The following is a 23,051-nucleotide window of genomic DNA, read 5'->3' on the forward strand; positions in this document are numbered from 1 at the left end:
GGTAATTGCTTGGGGGTAGGGGCATGGCTACACTTGAAGGACCAGTATGGATACCTCTGAGTGAGTACAACAGAGATATGGCATGATCTCTCTTTATATTCAGTTGGGATTTATCATTATCAAATATGAGATTCAGTAAAATTCCTCAGAGGAAAAGCCCCATTCAATATCCTCTTAGATGTGTTCATCTCCTACTACATGTTAGGTACATAGGTGTCTGGGGCATGAAAAGACTGATCACTAAAGTATAGAGTTAGTTGGGGAGGGGGCTTCACACAAACGTATGAAGGAAATGAAAGTCAAAAGTAGTGAGTGCCAGAACACAGCAGGTGCTTTGGGAGTTCAGAGAAACGAGAGGTTATTTCTGATAATCTGGGGTTAAGGCAGAGATGGCAATGGAGAAAAGAGAGAAATACTAAGGATGGCTTCATGGAAGAAGTAACATTTGCACCAAAATAGAAAGGATGGACAGATTTCAAAAATCTTTTCCAAAAAGAAGAGCTTTTCAAGTAGAATGAGGCAGCATGAGCAAGAGAGAGCTGGGGCATGAGTTTTTCAATTTGACCACACTGTAGCATATGTGAAAAGGAACAGCAGGAGATACAATTTGAAAAGATGAGTTGGGTCAGATCATAGAACTTGACTACCAGGTTGAGAACTGTGGACATTCATCTGCAGATGTTAGTAGTCATTGACAATTGGATGATTAATATAAAATCACTCTCACCAAGGCTCTTTTCTTTCCAGGTTCCCAGGTTAGGGTGTTTAACCTCAAGCCTGAATTAGTATGGCACAATGACAATACCATTGCATATTTAATTTTTATGCACCTGCTTTCCTATACTGCCTTGTTCTTACAAGATTTTAAGGTAACACAAAGGTAGCTAATAAGACAAGCTATATTAAAGGGGAAATTAAGCAGAATAGTAAAATGAAGTCAGAGAAGTCAATTAAGAAAATGTATGTCTTAAAGCTCAATTTGACCCTAGTAGGTATAGGAGCCATTTTGAAAGGAATTTGTTCTAGCTGCATCTCTATCCTCTTCAACAAAACCCACTCAAATTAGATCAAGAAAATAGAGATAGGGGGATGTTTATGAATATAATTCTCAAAAAAAAAAAATCTGAGAATAGAAACTCAGAAGCACCCAGTCCAGAGAAGGACTAGAACACCAAAGAGTGAAAAACAGAGGCCACTTTTTTTATTTCCAAGAAACCATTTTGTCTCTTTCTTCTCCTTTCCACTCTGTTTTTATCTGACTTAAACTCATTCACCTTGCAAATGACCCTAGTGTCTCTATTATTGAATCTCCATAACCTTTCTGTTTGTCTTTGCACAGCTAATTAGCTCAGCCTCTCGGTGTCTCATTTGCAAATATTTTGGAGAGAAAATTCATTGACCTAACTTGAGTAAGATGTCTACCTTAAGCCAGTCATTTCTGTGAATGAAAATGAGGTCATGTAATTTGGCTCCATTTAGGCCAACCATTTCAGCATGTGGAAGGAGGTACTGTCCAGAGAAAAAGGCTATAGGAGGGACTCCATCCATTATGTAAATGCACCTCTTACATAAATTCCAACATTGCTTCAAAGAATCCTAAATTTTTTTTTTTTTTTTTTTTTTTTTTTTTTTTTGGTTCTTGGTCCCTTTGGAGAATATCATGGAAGACAGAGATCTTCTCACCTTAAAAGCCTCATGAGGCACATTCAAAATCTTGCATGTGGTTCAGGTGGGTTCAGGAGGCTCTGGAAATTTGAGTTACATGACTTGAAATGTCCACAATATAAAGCAAGCCAAGGGGCGCCTGGGTGGCGCAGTCAGTTAAGTGTCCGACTTCAGCCAGGTCACGATCTCGCGGTCCGTGAGTTCCAGCCCCGCGTCAGGCTATGGGCTGATGGCTCAGAGCCTGGAGCCTGTTTCTGATTCTGTGTCTCCCTCTCTCTCTGCCCCTCCCCCGTTCATGCTCTGTCTCTCTCTGTCCCAAAAAAATAAACAACCGTTGAAAAAAAAATATAAAGCAAGCCAACTATTTAGGAGAATCACACCCACATTATATCCAAATAATGCTGAAAAATTATGAGTATCCTTTGAAAATAAAAATTTGAAACTGCTAGGTCCTCCCACATAGCAGGCCCTATACTAATTTCATTAAGGGACAGGAAATGGTATGAGACTAGATTTCCTCCCTCAACGAGCTCACAGTCTGCTGAGTGCATGTGTCAATGACTAGATTTAATCTGAGACATCCTCACTACGGGGCAGCAAAATGAGTAATGTGCTGTGGACTCTCAGAGGAGAAGGTGATTAATTCTGAATAAAATATAACACTTCACAAGCTTACATTTCTCTCCATGCAACATGATTGCATATATCAACATCATTTTGAAGAAACCTGGGCAATTCAGAAAAGTTTTTTATCCTTTTTGATTCATGAAATCCACACTACTGTAATATGCTATAGAGCAGAGAATGGGAGGCTTTACAGACTTAAGTTTATTTTACCACCCTATTGCTCACAAACTATGGGTCTTTACATAAGGGGCCCTACTTCTCTGAAGCTCAGTTTCTTCACCTGTAAAATAGAGATGAAATACCTATTTTGCATTGATTTTTAAAGAAATAACGTTTAGAGGCGCCTGGGTGGCTCAGTCAGTTGAGTGTCTGACTCTCAATTTCAGTTCATGTCATGATGTCACAGTTTGTGGGTTCGAGCCCAGCATCGGGCTCCTCGCTGACAGTGCAGAGCCTGCTTGGGATTTTCAGTCTCCCTCTCTCTCTGCCTGCCCCCTCCATTGGGTCTCTGTCCCCCTCTCTGAAAATAAATAAACATTAAGAAAAAAAAAGAAATGATGTGTATAAGACACATAGCATAGCCTCTGGAACATAGTAGGGGCCCTTAAACGCTAGTCGTTAATTTTATAGTCAGATATACACATTCTCTATCAGAAAGTATTAGGATTTCTAATATGGGAAAAGTTAAAATATTCTTTATGTTAGGACTCTATCAATCAGCTATTACCACATTACTACTGTATAACAAACTTCTCCCCAAAACCCGGTGGCTTACAATACCATTGCTCTGTAGATAGACTGTCAGTCAGCTGGTCTAGGTCAGCTGAATCTGATCTGTTTTAGGAGGTAGATCAGTTGGTCTTGCCCCAGGTTAGGGGTTTCACTCAAGTCAGCTCCACAGTTTTAATTCTGGAGCCAGGCTGGCCTAACAGACCTGAGCATGATCACAGAGAGTGAGCATTGCCATGCAAGCAGGCCTCAAACCTCTGCTAACATCTCTTCGGTCAGAGAAAATCACAAAGCAAAACCAAAATTAAAGGGTAGTAAAGTGCACTCTACCACAATGAGGCCAATAATTCAATCTAGCACTGTCTCTGTGTAAAAGAAAAGTCAGAAGCTCAGCGAGCATCTGAGAAAGAGAGTACCGGAGAGCAGAATACACAGAGATGCAATTAGACTTCTCTCCATTATCCACAGCCTAGTCATTTGGTGGCCATCTTCTTCCTTGAGTGCAGGAAGGTGGGAAGAACTAGAAACACTGTAGCCTCTCTGCCTTCTGTGGCCCCAGGGCACAGTCTCCTTGCATTGACCACAGTCCACATGGCGCCCCTTCCTTGCGTGCCATGCAATGACTTCTCACACCAACCATCCAGAGTGAGCCGCCCAGACTTTACAACTTAAGGGCACAGCCTCCACAAGACTGCCCTTACTTTAGACCTCAGCCATAAGTTTGGGGGGCCCATGACACCCACAAGTCTGATTAGCTGGCTGCAAAATTGGGGGGTTCTTCTCCCCATAGGTTCAGTGATTCATATCAACAAGTCAAAGAATTCAGGGAAGTGCTATACATATGATTCCAGTTTTATTATAGCAAAGGGATACAAATCAGAACCAGCCAAAGGAAGAGTGAGGTCTGGTGGGAGGATCCCCACACATCCATTTTCCTCTTCCTGGGGTGTCAGTTTGCCTTATCCTCCTGGCATATCAATGTGTGACAATATGCAGAGGACTGCCATACAAGGAAATCCACCTGAACTTTGGTGTCTAGAGTTTTTATTGGGGTTTCATTGTTTAGACATGATTGGTGGAATCATTTGCCATGAAGTTGATCTCAATCTTTTTATTTTTCAAATTTCTTTTTTTTGAGTTTTACTTTTGAGAGAGAGAGAGAGGGCAAGCAGGGGAAGGACAGAGAGAGAGGGAGAGAGAATCCCAAGCAGGCTCTGCACTGCCCGCACAGAGCCTGATGTGGGGCTTGAACTCATGAACCACGAGATCATGACCCGAGCTAAAGTCAAGAGTCGGATGCTTAAACCAGCTGAGCCATCCCGGTGCCCCAAGTTGATCTCAACCTTTGGTGTCATGGCATCTATATGCTGGATTATCATTTTATCACCAACTCTCTTTATGCCTGCCATCTGTCATCTTATTTGCATAAACCATCATTGCTATCATGAATAAAGACACTCCTATCAACTTAGGAAATCCCAACAACTTAGAGGATACATCCCAGGAACTGGGAATAAAAGCCAACCAAATTCTTTATTACAACCCGTCTTTGTCTTCCATTAGACTTCAAGTTCTTTGGGGCAGATGAGATGACCTCCTCATCTGTGCATACTTCACAGCTTGCAGCCTAGCACTGTCCCAGGGAAATATTGATTAAATTGGTAAAGGTAAAGCCTTAGGTGCACCTGGGTGGCTCATTCAGTTAAACCTCTGACTCTTGGTTTCAGCTCAGGTCGTGGTCTCGCAGTTTGTGAGTTCAAGACCTGCATCAGTCTTCATGCTGACAGTGCAGAACTTGCTTGGGATTCTCTCTCCCCCTCTCTCTCTGCCCCTTCCCTGCTCACTCTCTCTGCCTCCAAATGAATAAATAAATAAATAAATAAATAAATAAATAAACTTAAGCAAAAAAAAAAAAAGGTAAATCCTTAGATAGTCATAGAGCTTTAGAGTAAAAGAGTTGGAAGAGACTTTGGAGATCATTTAGATATTCCAACACATTCATTTTACACATGAGAAAAATGAAGTACCAGAGGGTTCAGGTGATTACCCAAGAACCCACCGAGCAAACTGAAGACCTACTTTAGAGTTTTATCATCCCAGACTGGACACCTGCTCCTACCACCCTACCCCTTCATTCATGAACACAAACCTCAGCATACACACTCTACTTTCTTCCTTATATCAAAGAAACCAATGATTTGCTATGAAAAAGGGAAAGGTATCAGCTATGAAGACAAGAAGTGAAACACGACTCTTGTGTAAACCTTTGATGTAATGTATCTAATTCCTGACTTTTCCATGCTTCTTCCCTGCACTGCCCTAAGAAGTAAAGTACATTCCATTTTCAATAGCTTGTTAGAACATATGGCTCCTAAGAAGGATGCAGTCTGTTGTTTTTGTTGTTCTGTTTAATCTCTGCCTATCACCTATCCTTTAAATTAAAAAAAAAATACATAAACTCTAGGATCAAAGCTATAATACATTTAATACCCTCATCTGGAAGCAAGACTGTTTTGAATTATTTTTCCTAACCAAGCTTAATACACTCTAGCAGTTCTCCATTTTACACACTTATCCAGCAGGGAACAGAACACACCTCTAGCATCTATCCTGGTACACTGAAGTGCTCAGAGAATGTTGGATGAATGAATAATAAAATCAGTACTTAAAAAATAATCTCCAGCATATGAAGATTAATCTAGTCTGATGCTTCTTACTGTCCTTATCTTAAACTCTCTGCCTTCCTACCAGCACTGAGAGATCATAGTACTGCTTATCCATGTGGAAGGCCACTTTTCTATTTTACATACCTTTCCTGGTCGTCTTGTGAAGAAAATATATGCACCATGAAATATGGTAAATGTATTATTTATAGAGCTTTTAAACCCATTACTTTTTGTTTCTGAAGGTGAAACAAAAGCATGGAAGAGGCAAAGGCTGGTAGCATTGGATATACACCAATGCTTATATACATGTGCTTCCCTAGATGTAAACCCTGAGTTCATGTTTGCTGAATCTGAATCCTAACGGAAGTCTCAATATAACAGGCATCTCAATCTTCTATTGTCAATAATGAAACTGTAATAGGGGAAAATGCATTTGTCTTTCAGTGAGTTCAACTCATGCCTACCCCAAACTGGCTCCTTACCGACCGGCAGGACAGCTCCTCTCTCCCCCTTTGCTGCTCTCAGTCTTTTTGAACACCTGTTTCACCTGCATTGTGCAAATCTGTGCATTTCTCTATGTGAAGCAGCAGCCCTGGTATTGTGAGGTCTACAGATACAGGTAAAGTTCAGTTTTTTTAGTTTTCCTTTCTGAAGGTGATACAACGAGTGCCCAATGTCACTGTACAACTTGGTTGAACATACACCCTAAATTTTTAATTAACAACAGTTGGGTCTCCGGGGTTCTATGCTACCAGTGTCAGGATAGAACACCAAACACAGTTAATAGGTGGAGTCCTGGGGTGAGCCATGTCATTGGGGGGGGGGGAGATCGTCACATTGGTTGTTAATGTGTAGACTAAATGTGTTTACTAAATGAATGCATTCATTCCCTGGTGGTTTGGATATCATATAGACCAGAGGTCAGCAAACGTTTCTTACATAGGGTTAGACAATAAATACTTTAGGCTCTGTGGACTAGACAGTGTCTGTTGCAATTACTCAGTACTACTGTTGTAGTGAAAAGCAGACATAGACAATAAAAAGTAGGTGTGACTATGTTCCAATAAAACTTTATTTACAAAAAGAGGTGTTGAGTTGGATTTGGCCTATGGACTTAGTCAGCTGGCCCCTGATTTACAAGAGAGATTGGCTTAAATTAGCTTGAGTTTTTCAAAAGAATGTTAAAATTAAAATGTTTGTTGATGGTATCATTGTTCTCATTGCTTTGAACACTAGACTCGGGGCAAATCTTTACCACCCCGGGTTTTAATTTCTGTAAGGATAAATTAAGGGTAAAATGTGGGGAACTATACCATAAGTATTCAAACTATTTTCTTCTGAAAAGGCCTGCCTGACCTCCAAAAGGAAAGGCAGAAAAGGGGCTGCTCTTTTTGAGGTAAGGCTTGGACAAACTCCCCTTCACAGACTCCATGATGCTCCTGAGGCACCGGAGCCCCAGCAACCAGTGAAAGATTGAAAACTACTGAATGATGTCTAAGATTGCCATTTATACCCTAAATTCAGCAATTCAAGTATTATTGCTTGGAGTAGAGAATTCATTTTTGTCTCAAAACCAGATTTTTCTCCTCCTTGGAAGGCATATATTCAGATAAGTAAAATTCTGAATCTGGGAGACAAGCAGGGATAGCTAAATGGATGATGGCTAGGTAGTCCTGCCTTTATCACTAACCATGTAACACTAGACCTTAACTCTCTTATCTGCAATGTAAGTATAACAGATTAAATATATTTTTGTGTTAAACTCTATAATTCAGGCCTTCTGGTCTATCTGTCCCCTTTGTGCAAAAACATTTTGTGACTACTGATTATTTGTTTCATTAATGTACTCAGCAAACATTAATTGAACATCTACCATATGCCAAACACATTGCGGGACCCTAGGGAACCAAAGATATTAAGACTTAAGTCTATTTATTGGGAACTAATTTCATCTATAAACAGTTACAAGAGTAAAAAGTTTCAAGCTGAACAAGAAAGCTGATACAAACTAATTTGCGAGTTTGGAGATTAAAAAAAATAAACATTGCAAATAGATCAATCTGGACTGGGAAGGCTCATCTTTTAAACAAATGTTTTTCTGAGCAACTATTCTGTGGCATTTCTGTGCTAGGTGTTAAGGCATTGTAGATTTGGTTAAAATCACAACAAAGTAAACCCAAAAGAGAAATTCCATATTCAAGGAACTCTCATCCCAGGGGTGGAAAATAAAAACATGTGAATGAATAATTGCAGAACAATGAGCTAAATACAGCACTAGAAGCAAGAACAGAGAGCAGTAGGCAAACTTTCCAGTGAACTAAAGACAACAGAGGGATGGAGACGGAATAGAGTATTCGACCCAGGCATGTGCAAACTGTAGTACTTGGGGAACAGAAAATTTTCCTGTGTGTTTGGAGTATAAGGAGCAGAGGAGGGCTGGCAAAAGATAAGGGCAGGAAGCCGGATTCGAAGATTTCTGGGCTTGCCTGAGAAGTTGGCATTAATTTATTAGCAAAATAGAGCCACTGACACTCAGAAACAGGAGAGGGTCATTCTTGGATCCTCAGGAAGAGAGTGATATGGAGCAGGCAGATTCATACTCAGGACCTAAGGTAGTAGGCTTATATTAGTCCTCAGAAGAGAAAACAACACACACATACTCTCTCTCTCTCTCTCTCTCTCTCTCTCTCTCTCTCTCTCACACACACACACACACACATGTGCCCACCACAACCCTCCCCCAACATGCACGAATGCACACACATGGGCAGCCATGGTTCATTTGTTCTGAACTGAAAGGAATTTCATAGAAAATTATCATCCAAGCCCTTTCAACACAAATCACTTGTTCTAAATGGAATGATAGACAAAGAATAATTTTGACTTGTTCTAAATATTATTTCTGCTTTGTCATTGCAAGAGGTGAACAAAATATGTCTTGGTAGTTACTGGCTGGGACAATCTGAAAGCTGAGACCCCATGGCAGTGATAAACTTTTTTTGTTTTCCGGCCACCTGGTTAAAAATAGAATAGAAAATCCCATAAATGTTGGCGATTCTCTTGTAGTAAGTGCTTTCTGGACAACCAAAGTAATTTCTCAATGAATATGAGTTTGGAGAGAAATGGGACTGAAAATGCAACGCTGATTCCTGGTTCAGTTTTAAGTTTTGAGAGTACCACACTGTGGCCCCTCACCACCATCAACTGTATCACAGCAGCGTTTATCTTCTCTAAGGGAAAGCCATTTCGAAAACCCATCTACACAAACTGTGAGTATATGAAGTTTAATTTTCCTTCCATTTCCCCACCCTCCCCAGAGTTGCAGTTCAGTGGTAAAGTGATGGCTGAACTCTGGAATGAAGTATCTACAAATGGTTGTATAATGCTTTTGTGACTTGCTCTCATTCTTACAAGCTCTCCCTCTAGTTATCCACCATTTTTTTTTTTTTGTTATTTTCTTTCACTTTCTGTATTTTCTCAGCTTTATCTTGCAATTAAAAAAGAGGGGCACCTGGATGGCTCAGTAGGTTAAGCGTGTGACTTCGGCTCAGGTCATCATCTTGCAGGTCCTGAGTTTGAGCCCCACATCAGGCTCTGTGCCTGGCGTCTGTTTCAGATTCTGTGTCTCCCTTTCTTTCTGCCCCTCCCCACTTGCACTCTCTCTCTCCCAAAAATAAATACACGTTAAAAAAATTTTTTTAAATGTAATTCCATTTAAAATGTTTTTTTTCTAATGGAGTATTGAAGGATAATTTTCATGAGTGGTAGAAACCTGGGCAGGAAACTCCTTATGTGCAGATACACACATGCATTATTAAATAGTTACGAGTCCTGTCCTGTTGTGAGTCATCAAGAATGATTTTGAGTATATATATATATATATATCCAGATACTTTGTAAAAGACTTTTCTAACCAATTCAGATACAACTTGACCTCTTTGTAGCTTCACAACATTGGGCAAGTTACTTTATTCTGTGCATTTCTTGAATCACCACTGAGGATGAACACATTTTCATGATTTTAGCCATCTCTTCTTCTCTGAATTGCCTACGTACATTTTTATCTATCCTTTTCCAACAGGGTCACTCTTCTATTTCTTATTTATTTGTATGAGTTGTTTATTCCTTTGCGATTTTCTTCCCATTGCCTTTAGGCACAGAGAGGTTTTTCCCATTGCAAAATCAGGTAGATTAGCATTTCTCTTGTTTTTTAAATTTCTTTTAATGTTTTTTAATCTAATGTTAATTTCATCATACAGTTTGAAGTAGAGATCAAACTACTTTATCTAACTAGTCGCTCGTTTTCCCAGCAGATTTTATTACTTAATATTTCTTTTCATCATTTATTTCTCAACTGATTATATGCCACCTTTATCATACCTACATATTCATGTATATTTATGGCTTCATTATATACATAATTTATATTATGTGAGTTTTATATTTGTTATATACTTACATATTAATTTATATACAATTAATTAGTTCCTAGACTACCTTTTCTGTCTCATTAACATGCCAGCTTATTCTTGGTCTGTCACTATACTTTAAAAATTATAGTTTCATTTATTTAGCTATAGTTTTATAATAAGTTTTAATAAGCAGTTAGATGGATGTATCTTCATTACTCTTCAGTTTTCAAACATTTTTTACTTCTCTTTCTTGTTCATCTTTCTAGATAAACTCTAGAATAAATTGTAAGGCTTTTTTAAAATTCCTTTTTTGAATTTTGATACTTTGGGGAAATTGTAATGTTTACACAATTAAGTCCTCAGTTTTAAAGACATACTATATTATGCTTCTCCATTTGTTCATTCTTTATTTAAAAAAAATTTTTTTAATGTTTGTTCTTGAGAGAGAAGGGGGCAGGGCAAAGAGAAAGCCAAAGCAGGCTCCAGGCTCTGTGCTGTCAGCACAAACCCCTAGATGGGGCTTGAACTCAGGAACTGTGAGATCATGACCTGAGCTGAAGTCAGACACTCAACCAACTGAGCCACCCAGGCCCCCCAAATTTTATAGCTTTTTGATATCTGCATTTCCTGTTGGATTGATTTTGTGTGTGTGGGTAGTGTTTTGTTAGGTTTATTATTAGGCTTGAAAACTCTGGCTTTTTCTTTCCTGGGGAAAAAAAAAACCTTTATAGATGTAAATGGTCTATTCTTGACAATTTGCAAGAACCCAGTAAAATAATCTGGCTCTAAATCCTTCCTTTGAAAGAATTGTTTTTTTTTTTTAAAGGACTGATTTGTTACCCTCTTTCTATTATTTTATTTTATTTTATTTTATTTTATGTTTTAATGTTTATTTACTTTAGAGAGAGAGAGAGAGACAAAGTGTGAGTGGGGGAGGAACAGAGAGGGAGACACAGAATGCAAAGCAGGCTCCAGGCTCTGAGCTGTCTGCCCAGAGCCTGACAGGGAGCTCAAACTCAGGGACTGCGAGATCATGACCTGAGTTAAAGTCGGACACTTAGCTGATTGACCCACCCAGGTGCCCCAAATTATCCTCTTTTTAAACTGTGTTTTCACATAACAAATTTCCCCCCAGATATTTCTAGTTCATTGAGATTATTGAGTCTCAGCATAAGATTTTGAGTCGTATGTTCTCATAATTTTATTGCCTTTTATAACTCTTCTAATATTCTCATCCTGTATGTGTTACCTTTCATATATTCTTACAAGAACTATATTTTTGCTGGTTTTCTTTAAAAGACCGGTTCTCAGATTTAATAAATTCTGTATGCTTTCTCTTTTCTAACTTATTAATTTTTGCTTTTTTCATTTTTTTTCTTCCTTCTTACTTTCTCTGAAAACATTGTAATGTTTGAATTGACTTTATAATGTAAGTATTTTCTTTTGATTCTTGTGAAACAAAAAAATCATTCAAGATCAACAATTAAAGTTTGGGCCACGTTCTTTACATTTTCACATCTCTAATTATGACTTGATTTCTTCTCTGACCCACCTAGTTTTCAGAATAGAGAGGTTTCCTTTTCAAGTGGAAAGGGATTTCGTTTTCATTCCTCTAGTCCTCTTTATTCAACAGTCTGCAAATGGACTTGATTTGCTTTTTTTTGTCCCAGCTGATGTTTTGAATTTTGTGTTAAATCTGTATGTTAGAAGGGATTTTTCATTAAATTTAGTTAATAATTTCTAGTTTTATTGTCCTGATCAGAGAACCTGGCCTGTAAAATTTCTGCTGTGGGGAATTTACTATAGTTTTGCCATCTATGGCATAACCTGTAATCTGTAATTTTCTAAATAAGTCATAGATATTAGAAAAGTAAGCCTCATTCCTATTCTTAAATTAGAAACATACCTTTACTATGTTAGTTTTAGTAATTATTTACCATTCTATTGTCACTACCACACCCCCTTTTTTTTTGGTACAGCTGTTTTTTCAAAGGTTTTGAGAGCATGCTAAGACCTTCCTTTCATTTTATATTTTCTATAAACTTCTTCCTGATTTTCTTATGGTATTTTTTAGTTTTGATTCAGTGTTTGATAATGCCCTTGGCTCTTGTCACAACAAATCAAGATTCTGCTTTATGTTTTAAGGTAAATCACTTATAGTCCTTTTTTTGATTGTGAATGTATTTTACAAGGAGGATATGATATATTACATTGGCAAGTACTTTAGTTTGAACAGTAACTACAAAGCTTTTTACATACATTGAATTAAGTGAGAACCGAATTAGTTACATCATAGCGACTTAAAGCTTGTGGGTAAACTCAAGTCCACATGGAAAATAACTGAAAATCTTAAGTTAAAAACAAGTTTTATAAACAAATATTCTAACAACAGAATCTCCTAATAAGTCATTTAGTCTCAACAGTCCTTGGAACTTTCTATTACAATATCAAGCAATTTTATTTTCAACTCTGTATCTTTCTTGATAGCCTTTGGCAGATCAACTTTATAATGAGACGATCTAGAAAGAATACAAACTTAATCTTTATGGAAACAGATGTGACTATTTGCAAACCTTCCCTTCCTTGCAAACAATCTGTAGTGTCTTGCCCAGGACATATCTTCCCAAATGACGTGTGCAAAAAGAGTACCATTCTTTCAAGCTTCCTCATCAACAGCAACTGATCTAGGGAGGCAACATTCACTTCCGTTCATCATTATGTTCTCCAATCAAAGCTGAATTACATGAAGGCCTTATAATTTTCCTTCCACACTGGTCATTCGTGTGCCCACCTGGCCTGCTTTTCAGATCATTAGTCTAAGGACGGTGTGATGTGTCCAGCACTCCACTCAGTTGCTGTGACTACCAGGCCTTCGTCAGGATGGACACTTGGGGCATCATCTTCTTCCCAACATCTGGGTCCCTGGGACCTGGAAACAATGACATAAATGAAAAATCCACACAGCCATCTCCTGGGCTCTTCTTACCCAGCTGCACACATTATTTTGGGAAATAAGTGATCCTGGTGCCCCTGCTTTTTCTTCTCTCTGCTTCACACCCTTCCCAAGCAAGCCTGGCTCTTCTTCTGGGAGGTGTGGCATCTAGCTGTATATATCAAGTGAAGCTTGGATGAATGTGAGGGGGTGTGTAGGTGCACAGGGGTGAAACAGTTTGATGTCTTCACAAAAATAGGGCCAGCTGCAGAGGCACTGTCATCTCCGATTTTTGGTTGGTATAGACCTGTATAGAGTTGGGGGCTGGCAGGCCATAAATCTTGGAATAAACGAGGTAGAGAGAATACAAGAGAACATCCAGTTTGTTTGTTTGTTTATAAATTTTAGAGCGTGTTAGGATCCTTTATATCATGGCAACACTGATGAAATCCAATTGTTTGGGCCCGAAGGTGCTAATCTCATCAGAAAACATTTGTAAGGCCCATCTACAAAGTGTGTAAAAGCTCTGTGGATGCAGACGTGGGTAGGGCCGGAGGGATAAAAACAGTGGTGTTGGCACAGTGCATCCTGGGAAGTTTAAGCTTCCTAAAGCAAAGCCATTCGGGCAGGTTGGAGAGAAAGAACCCAGCAGATGTACATGATAGCTCCTCATTCTTTCAATTCAGAGTCCTACAGAAGGGCATACAAAGTCACTTTTAAGTGGTTACAGTCTAGTAGATGCATAAAGGAAGATCTTGCAAAGCAGAGCGTTACATAACCATATGAAAGAAAACTTTGTGAGAGAGGCCTGGGTAGTCCTTAAAAAGAACGTGGTATCTGAATTGGGCTTTTTAAGAAAAATTTAAGAAAAACTGCCAAGACATAAAGAATATCCGCTACACAGGGTACTTCGTGAACAAAGTCCTCCGTGGAGGTAGCAGGTTTGTGATTTAACCCCCCTCCAACACATAAGAAAGAGCAATAAGAGACTAGAACAGAAAGGCAGATGGAAATTGGATTCCATTCAAGGAAGGCCTTGAATGTCAGTTGAAGACCCTTGGACTTTATTCTCCAGGCAACAAAGAATGAAATGATACTAAGAGGACTGACCGTTCATCCATTCATGCACAATTCACCAGACACGCAGTGATAAAGCATTGGGGCTTCTCTGGTGACCCTTCACGTAGGCTGGTCACTGCAGGGCGTCCTGGCCCTCCTGGACTTCTCAGCTGACATGACTCCTTTATGGAGTGTCCTGTATTAGATCAGCAGTTTTCCATAGCACGCCTTTCAAAGGAAAGATGTGAAGCTGTCACCTTTGTCTGGTAAGCATTAGAACATATTTTAAAACATATGAGGATCTATCAAAACATCTGAAGATATAGCCGATATTTGCCCAACAGAGATAATTGATTCTGCAGTGTGTGCCAAATTATATGAAACATTCGTTTAGCATCTAAAAATAACGTTTGGTGTTTCTTCAGATATATTCTCATTTCTGCTGATATCTGCCTTGGGCCTCACAGTTTTCATTCTGTTTTCTGACTTTCAAGATATATATCGTGGAATGGAGGTAAGTGGTATTCATTTCCACCTCTGGAGTGACTCATATGTGCAATGGGACCATATTTGCACTGTAATTTGCAAGTCAGGTATTACCGTATTCTCTCCAACCATTTCACGTTGTCGAGGCTATTCTGACTTCCTAGAGGAACAAATAACTCATCACACATATGCTAACCTCTGCTTGTTCCCATATCATCTGTATCATCAATCTAGAACATTTATCCTATTCACACCTAAAAATGCTATTTGGATACTTTATTCATCCATGTTATGCTAATATGATAAATTGATGTGCTAATTCAGTAATTCTTCAAGTGTCGTTTTTTAAACATATAGTAGAAATCCTTTATAATGTAGTTGTAAGGAGTAAGAAAAAGTAGACTTGTAGGCCAATCAGGTTCTGTCAGACATTGACTATGGGGAGTTTTATTTCAGTGGGCATCACTTAACCCAAGGGGTGGTGGGTTAAAATAAAATTTAAGAAGACATCATTGAACCCATTCTTAGAGCCAGCATGTGGGAGAAATGAGAGGGATTGACTCTTGACTTGCAGTCTATAGTTTTGTTGAGGACATTGTGTCCTATGCGAGTGAAATGACATGGCCACCTGGGACCACCTGTGCTTGTAGAGGGTGTAGAGAGAAGTGGGAAGAACACAGGAAGGAGGAGCTCTCACGGGGCCTGTACGCTGTACCATCATGGAGGGCCTCATGGAGGAGGCTCAACTTGATCTGGGTCCACAGGATAGGCTGGATTTTGCTAGGTAGGAGGTAAGGGTATTTCAAACCAGGACAACAGCCTGAGCACAAACAGAGAGGGCTGCAAGAATCTCTTTTGCCTTGGAAATGCAAAAGAATGTAAGGTGGCCGAAATAAAAATCGAAAGCAAGACTTATTTCACAGAGTGCTTGGAAGATTGGCAAAGCCTGAGGCAACATGCTGCGGAATGTGAGGAAGGCGTGGTGTGGCTGGACAAAGGTGGCCAGGGGAGTTTGGGCTTTCTCCTGAGAGCAACAGAGAGTCAATGAAGATATCTGAGCAGGCTTTCCAGCAGGGCTTTTAGGACAGCCTAATTACGTGATGGCAGCCTAATTACGTGATGCTATATGCTTGAGCAGAGAGTCTATGGAAGGAGATGCAGTTAGGAAATGAGAACCTAGACCATTTAGTCACTTATAAGACATTATGAAGCTCCAGAGCATGCTTGGCACTAGCGAGCCCAAGATGTGTAAGGCGTGGGCACAGCTCTCAAGTAGTTCAGAGGCTAGGACGGAAGACAATCCTGTGGGCAGATAATTCCAAAGCAGTGTGACAAGTGTTTTCCAGGCCAAGGGATGGAGAGGAGTCCTTTCAGACCAGGGCAGGAGCAGCAGGGAGGGGAAGGACCAGGTTCTCCACTACGCTCTGACCCACTGCCAGATCTCACAACGGTCTCCAGACAGCTCTGCACCCAGGTGCTCTGTCTCACAACCCTGAGAAAGGCTGTCTCTACATGAGGGGAGAAAATAAAGCACAATAACGCGCTGGGGATGCGAATTGACTGGGGATGAGAATTGCAAGGGGGCCATCAGATGCTGTGGAGGATCTGTGGTTTTAGTCCTAACAGCTCAGCCCCCATGTTTGACTTTGCGATCAGAAAGGGGGTTGTGGGAGTAGTCTTTTGCCACTGATGCCAGCATGGGAAGTTGTAGTGTTAATACCTATCATTTAATCATAATTGGTGGCCAATAGGTACCCTTGAATCCTTAAAAGAGGGTGGGTTGTCTGCGTTCAACGTTGATCAAGCCATTAGACTGAAGGCTGGGAACCTTGGTTCGGAAAGTTTCCACCTAGTATCAAAAGTAACTGGTAACCTCTGTGCCCTTTATGTTTTACTCATACGCCAATTTCACTGAATGAATGAACTCCAAATAGATTTTAACTTTGGGAGGATTAGAAGTGATAGCATTATTAGATGAATGACTTAATCCTGCATCCTCTTACCTCCATTTGAAAAGATAAAAATGAAGAGAGACACACAGGTTCCAAAGTGTTTTGTCTCATGTCTGTGACCCATGGCACATTTTACCGAATGTTTACTCTCAGGCAGTGGAGGAAACACAGGCCAAGAGGCAGTCAGTTCTCATTTGAATTCTGGCTCTATATATTGATTGGCTTTACAACCTTAGGCAACGCACTGACCTCATCTGTGAAGTGGAGAAAGCAATGCCTACCCTCCAAGCTCAGAGAGCTGTTACAAATACATAAATTAAATAAGATAATTAATGTTTATGTGTGTGTGTTTTCAAAATTTAAGGTCTGCATGGTATAAAGGTAAGATTCTTTTTTTAACAGTTCATCCCAACACTGACATCATGGAGGGTTTCGATTTTGGTGGCAGCCCTCACCCAATTCTGTGTGGCCTTTCTCGTAGAGGTAAATTTCTGTACATCTCTTACACTCTTTCCGGGAAAATAAACAAATAAAGGGTCTCATTCTCAACAGGTACCTGTTTTTTAGATGGACCGTTTTTGTCTCCCAAAGTGATAGTTATTAACGGTTTGTAAGAACTGTGCATGTTCTCTTTGGGGGAAACTCTTGGAGAGTGATTTAAACTTCTCTAAAGGCTGCATAGAAATGTTCTCAGGATCCATGTTTAGCATGGACGGCAAAACATCAAATTAACTCTAATTTTTGTCTCCCATGAAGGCATCGTAGTGTATTTTTCTAGTATTATCAATAAGCTAGTAGAGACTAGACCAGGTGACTTACAAGCTCTAAAATTCAATGAGACCTTTCAGCGTGAAGAGCTGTCTTCAGAAGGGCTTCCTTAATTAAGAGTGGAAGGAAACCATTGCTCATCTAGTCAATTCTTACTCTTGAAAGTCTTCCCCTATAGTATTTTTCTTCTATTCACTGTCATTAAATGACTTTACCTACTCAATGAAAGTCCTGGGTATTATTTTTTTTTAAGGGACAGTTTAAAAAAAAAAGATTCATGTATTGTAAATCTCTTCGGAAAAGGGTTCAAACAAATCTATATAAATATATGTGTGTGTGTGACACACACATCATTGTATACAATGAGTGTAAAATTTCTCATACTCTAAGGAATTCCATTTGAGACTATATATATTTATATGTATTTATTTTTTTTAAAGTTTTTATTCATTTATTTTGATAGAACATGAGTGGAGGAAAGGCAGAGAGAGATGGGGAGAGAGAGAAAATCCCAAGAAGGCTCTCTGCTGACAGCACAGAGCCCAGTGTAGGGCTCGATCTCACAAACTGTGAGATCACTACCTGAGCCAAAAATCAAGAGTCAGATGCTTAACCAACTGAGTAGCCCAGGTGCCTGAGACTATATAGATTTTTAAATAATCCAAAAGGGGAGAAAAAGCCTACATGTATGAAGGTATTCATCGTAGTATTATCTATGGTGGTAAAATTTTATTTTATCTTAATTATAAAACATTTTAATGTTTATTTATTTTTGAGAGAGAGAGACAGAGTGTGAGCAGGGGAGGGGCAGAGAGGGAAAGAGACACAGAAACGGAAACAGGCTCCAGGCTCTGAGCTGTCAGTACAGAGGCTGATGTGGGCTCGAACTCATGAACCATGAGATTGTGACCTGAGCCAAAGTTGGACGCTTAACCAACTGAGCCACCCAGGCACCCCTATGGTGGTAAAATTCTAGATTCAACCTATATGTTCAGAAGTAGAGATGCTGTTTGTTTAAATCAATCGTTATACACCAATTTGAAAAAATGGTATAGGATCATTAAAAGTGATTATTGAGAAGACTATGGCTACATGTGACAGAAAGTCTAGCATAACCAGAAGTGGAATGCAAAATTTGACCATTCCTATTATAAATGTGTAAATATTGTGAGTGCATGTGAACATAGATAAAAAGAGAACCCTCCCCAAACGGAAAGCAAAACCCATTTGATTTCTAGAGTTCCGCCATTCATTCAACAAACCATCAGGTGGCACCTTGTAAGTGGCCTGTGGCAGGTAGCAGTGATTTTTTTTTTTCTTTTCTCGATTTTGAGTATGTTATTTTGTTATCATTTCAGTCTGGCAGTAAAGTAATTCTAAGTGAATCACCAGCCAGGATTTAACTAGGAAATCTGTAGAAATGAAAGTCTGTAAGCTTTTGGTGTGAACACAAGCACACTGCCTTCTCAAGGGAGAGAACCAGGGAGCTGCTAGACTTGGTGGGGACAGCAGGGAGTAAAGTTGCCGCAGAAGCAGCTTTAAATAAGTACATCTGAGAGACAGGCCCCGGGCGGGCGGTGAGCACCCTGGCTGCAGGGGAATGTGGAAAGATGGTTTGATTGTTTTCTCCACCTGATTTCTCAGGATTTCATCCTTCAAAATCGAAAGCTCTGGCTATGGATCAAAAAAGAATTTGGATTCTATTCTAAAAGTCAATATAGGCACTGGCAAAAAACGCTGGCAGAAGATTCCACCTGGCCTCCCACAAACAGAACGGATTATTCAGGCGATGGTGAAAATGGATTCTACATCAACCGTGGCTATGAAAGCCCTGAACAGATTCCAAAAGCGAAACTCGAATTGGAAGGCCAAACCACAGAACAGCATTTTTGGACCAGGCTGTAATCAGAATTATTGTCATATGGGGTTAACAGCATTTCCTTGCTCCCAGAAACTAACATATTGTGGAGAGGTGATGACAGTCTACCTCTACCTTTCTTTATCCATCAGAGAATTCAAGGTGCATTTCTTGATGTACTGAACCTTGCAAAAAAGAACCTTAAATATGCTTATTTTGACTGTATCCTCCACTACTGAGGAAAAACATGGACTTCCTCGATTGTCTTTTTTTTTTTTTTCCTTAATATTGCATACCATTATCCTGGCTGAAATGCCCAAGCTTTTATGGTAGTGAAATTAGTGGTATGAACATCAGTAGAAGGAAAATTCAAGAAGAGTTTGGTCTTTGAAAGTTTCACCAATATATCTTTATTTTCACAAATAAAAGAATGTGGGGGGAAAAAGTCTTTCTGTCAATAAATTATCACAGGTTTACTGAACCTTATATTCACTTGCGAAGACCATTTATGTACCTATCTTTTCCCAAGGTCACAAAATTCCTCTTTTTGCTTCTTTTGTATGGCTTTAATAAAGAAAGAAGAACTGGGATTTCCTTCAGAAAAATTAACTCTCTAAGTAGAGAATGATGGAGGTGCCTGTTAACTGCCTATAATCTTGGCTTGGGCACAGCTTATATCTAAGCCAACTCCACTGATGTTGGCATCACCCAAAGTATATTGTTTTTGGGGGCAGTGAGCCTGAACGTCCGTGGTAGATCACAAAGATAGTGGGATAAATGTTATAATATACTTTTCACTTAAAGAAGCATGACACTTTTGTTTATTTTTTGCTATGGACAGATGAAACCCTCAGGTTCTAAGTCAAAAAGTTGGTTCAAACTCAGCATTGCTCATCTTAAAACACAACCCTGGGGAAGGGAATCCTAAGGTTTGTGTCTATAGCATGACAAGCATCAGGCTGCTGAACGACCTCAAGTCCCATTTCATCTTTTCATTATTTTACTCAATCATTATGTGTGCACTAATGGCCACAAGAAAAGGTATATCCTCTGTAAATATATTCTGTACGCTATTACCTTTAATATATATCTACTTCTCGGTGACCTTGAGAGGACATACATCTCTAGTGAACCTTTTAAATTAGCTAGTAGGCTTTCCTTGTGACCATAAATTGAGTTTTGCTAATTTAACAGATCTTTAATGGCTCATAGGCAATTAGCTAACCAGTTCTATCCCACGAGCTCCAGTTATGTGCCTAATACTGTGATGGATGCATTCAATAATGCCTTTATAATTCTGTAATCCTTAGAGCTGAAAAAATGTTTTTAACATTTCAGCAATGCATTGCTGTATATAGTACTATATACTTTGTTATACACACCAGCAGCATAAATGCAAATTCCTATAAAAACAAACCCTTTTTATTTACATTTTATTTGTTTTTTAAACTTTTCTTGGGTGGATGGCTTTAGAGAGGGATTATTTAAAAAAAATTTTTTTCAACGTTTATTTATTTTTGGGACAGAGAGAGACAGAGTATGAACGGGGGAGGGGCAGAGAGAGAGGGAGACACAGAATCGGAAACGGGCTCCAGGCTCTGAGCCATCAGCCCAGAGCCTGACGCGGGGCTCGAACTCACAGACCGCGAGATCGTGACCTGGCTGAAGTCGGACGCTTAACCGACTGCGCCACCCAGGCGCCCAGAGAGGGATTATTTTAAAACGTGTCTAATTTAGTGACTACCAATGAAAGATGAAAAGACAAAGCAGAGTTCTAGATTAAGAAATGTATGCCAACCTAAAATATATGGCAGCTCAGATTCCTTGAACTGGCATATTTGTATTTAGTAATTTGACCTTCAGAATCAGAAGATTCAACCGACACACTATGACATTTAGATAACATAAAAAGATTAAAAAAATCTTTATTCAATAAATGTACAGCCTCCCTTGCCCAGTTTTTCCAACAACCTATTAGTTATCTGATAGATGATGATATTTATTTCATAGACCTTTTTTTGTGTGTGTGTGGGGAGGGCACATAACAAAGTTGAACTCTATGCTTGACTTTGCTGAAAGTACTCTCAGAGAAGAGCTTAATAGTCTTGGAAGAAATATTTGATAAAAGCACAATGAGCATGACCCTGGACAGTCTTAAGCTGCCCTTCATGAAGAATGGACATTTTTATGGGAAAACTGATGACTAACTTTGTGAGCTTTCCTCTCAGGGTGAACACCACTGGAGCCTGAACACGACCTATGTGGAAAGGTATCATCGAATTCAATTTAGAAGTGCATTTGTGACCCAGCATAGCTAGGACTGCCTTGTGGAGTGGAGGGGTCTAGAATTCACTAGTAAGGTTTGACCTGAAGATCCTCAGGAGGTCCTTTCTGTCTCCACTTTCGTTCCCTCTCCCATCGGCTGGCGTGGTAATCCCACCACACCCGAGTCTCCTACTTTGGGTAAAATTTGCCCTCTGCAGTCATACTTTATTAAAAGGTAAGCACACCCTGGGAAAGGTAACACATTATGCTGATGCCAATCTCACCCTAATTTGACAATATTAGAAAAATTCCTTTCTTTCTTTTTTTTTTTTTTTCACTATTACTTGAAAGGAGAGCATAAAAGGAAGAAGAAACTTAATGTAGAATAAAAATGAAGGGGTGACTTTGGATCACGGTATCCGGTAGAAGACACCCACTCCTCCCAGAGGACAAGTGGAGGAAGAGGGAGTTTGGGGGTTATCTGGAGACAGAACTGGTGTCATAAGAAGGGAACGGATTAGACAGGGAACAAGGAAGAGAGATGGGGTCCCTATCATTGATAGGGTCATAGACCCTATCTATTCATTGAGTCTTCTGTTTAGTTACTTTATCTACCGCGTTCCTTATTCCCTGATCATACCCTCTCACCCCCATTTAATTGAACTTTTTCTTTAATGTCATGCTTTTAATTATGACATAAGAAGGATATCATTGCTTAGCAGTGTGGTTGGTAGGGTAATGTTACAATGTCTGATACAATCCTAGGGTATCGAGACCTGCATTCACTTTTTTCCACCTGCTGCCAACAGGAATTGCATTGGGAACATATTAAAAAGTAATTTGTTTCATTCAACATATAATCAACAAAATGCAAGAATAAAATCATGACACTCCTTGACTTACAGTAAAAGCCTTAAACAGTAACACGAGATATTGTTTTCTAAAAATGGCATTTCAAACCTACATTTAATGATCTCTTGTTAGGGTTAAAAGGGTCAAACCCCCGAAATGCTTCAAAGGAAACAATGTAGCTCCGTAGAACAGAACAACCCACTCTTGCTGTTCACTCCTGACACACATTCCTGACAAATGAGTGACTTCCAGGGAAATCTGGATCCCAAACACCAGAGCAAAGGATCCTAGCTCCCATCTGCCCCACCCCCACCTGCACAGGAACTAGGAGCTAGGAGTCCACCCTCAAATGGATTGTGAATCAAAGCTCCTCAAACTGCCTAACCAAATGCTCAATTTCCCAGTTTCTTTTTTTTTTTTAATATGAAATTTGTTGTCAAATTGGTTTCCATACAACACCCAGTGCTCATCCCAACAGGTGGCCACCTCAATGCCCATCAATTTCCCAGTTTCTTTTCTGTTCAGTTAGATGTCAATCTCAACAATTTGGGAATCTTAACATTTCTTTTAAAACCACATACAAATGGCTCTTCATTCCTCTGGCAAGTACAAAATAGCCCACCCTCAGGAGAAAGGAAACCAATATTTATGGTAAAAGATAAAATATGATGTGATTGTGTTAAGATCTTCCGCTGGCTTGCTCAAAAGGCTATTGCTTCTTGTGTAAGCTGCCACGGCAAATCTCTGCTGGTAGGGAGAAATATTTCCACGGCTCAATAA

The 23,051-nt window shown here is 39.5% G+C and overlaps 1 protein-coding gene across 1 annotated transcript in view; it reads left to right on the forward strand.

The window, feature by feature from the left end:
* The window catches only part of LOC123595645 (probable cation-transporting ATPase 13A5), a 116,691-nt gene extending 97,051 nt beyond the window's left edge, over positions 1–19,640 (forward strand). Inside the window, exons 26-30 of the mRNA XM_045473333.1 lie at positions 6,132–6,306; positions 8,754–8,956; positions 14,516–14,604; positions 16,931–17,011; positions 18,941–19,640. Coding sequence (XP_045329289.1) covers positions 6,132–6,306; positions 8,754–8,956; positions 14,516–14,604; positions 16,931–17,011; positions 18,941–19,201 — 809 coding nt within the window. The 3' untranslated portion in view covers positions 19,202–19,640. The remainder of the gene's footprint in view (positions 1–6,131; positions 6,307–8,753; positions 8,957–14,515; positions 14,605–16,930; positions 17,012–18,940) is intronic.
* The last annotated feature ends 3,411 nt before the right edge of the window (positions 19,641–23,051 follow it).

Source organism: Leopardus geoffroyi (assembly GCF_018350155.1).
Source record: "Leopardus geoffroyi isolate Oge1 chromosome C2 unlocalized genomic scaffold, O.geoffroyi_Oge1_pat1.0 chrC2_random_Un_scaffold_44, whole genome shotgun sequence".
NCBI lineage: Eukaryota > Metazoa > Chordata > Mammalia > Carnivora > Felidae > Leopardus > Leopardus geoffroyi.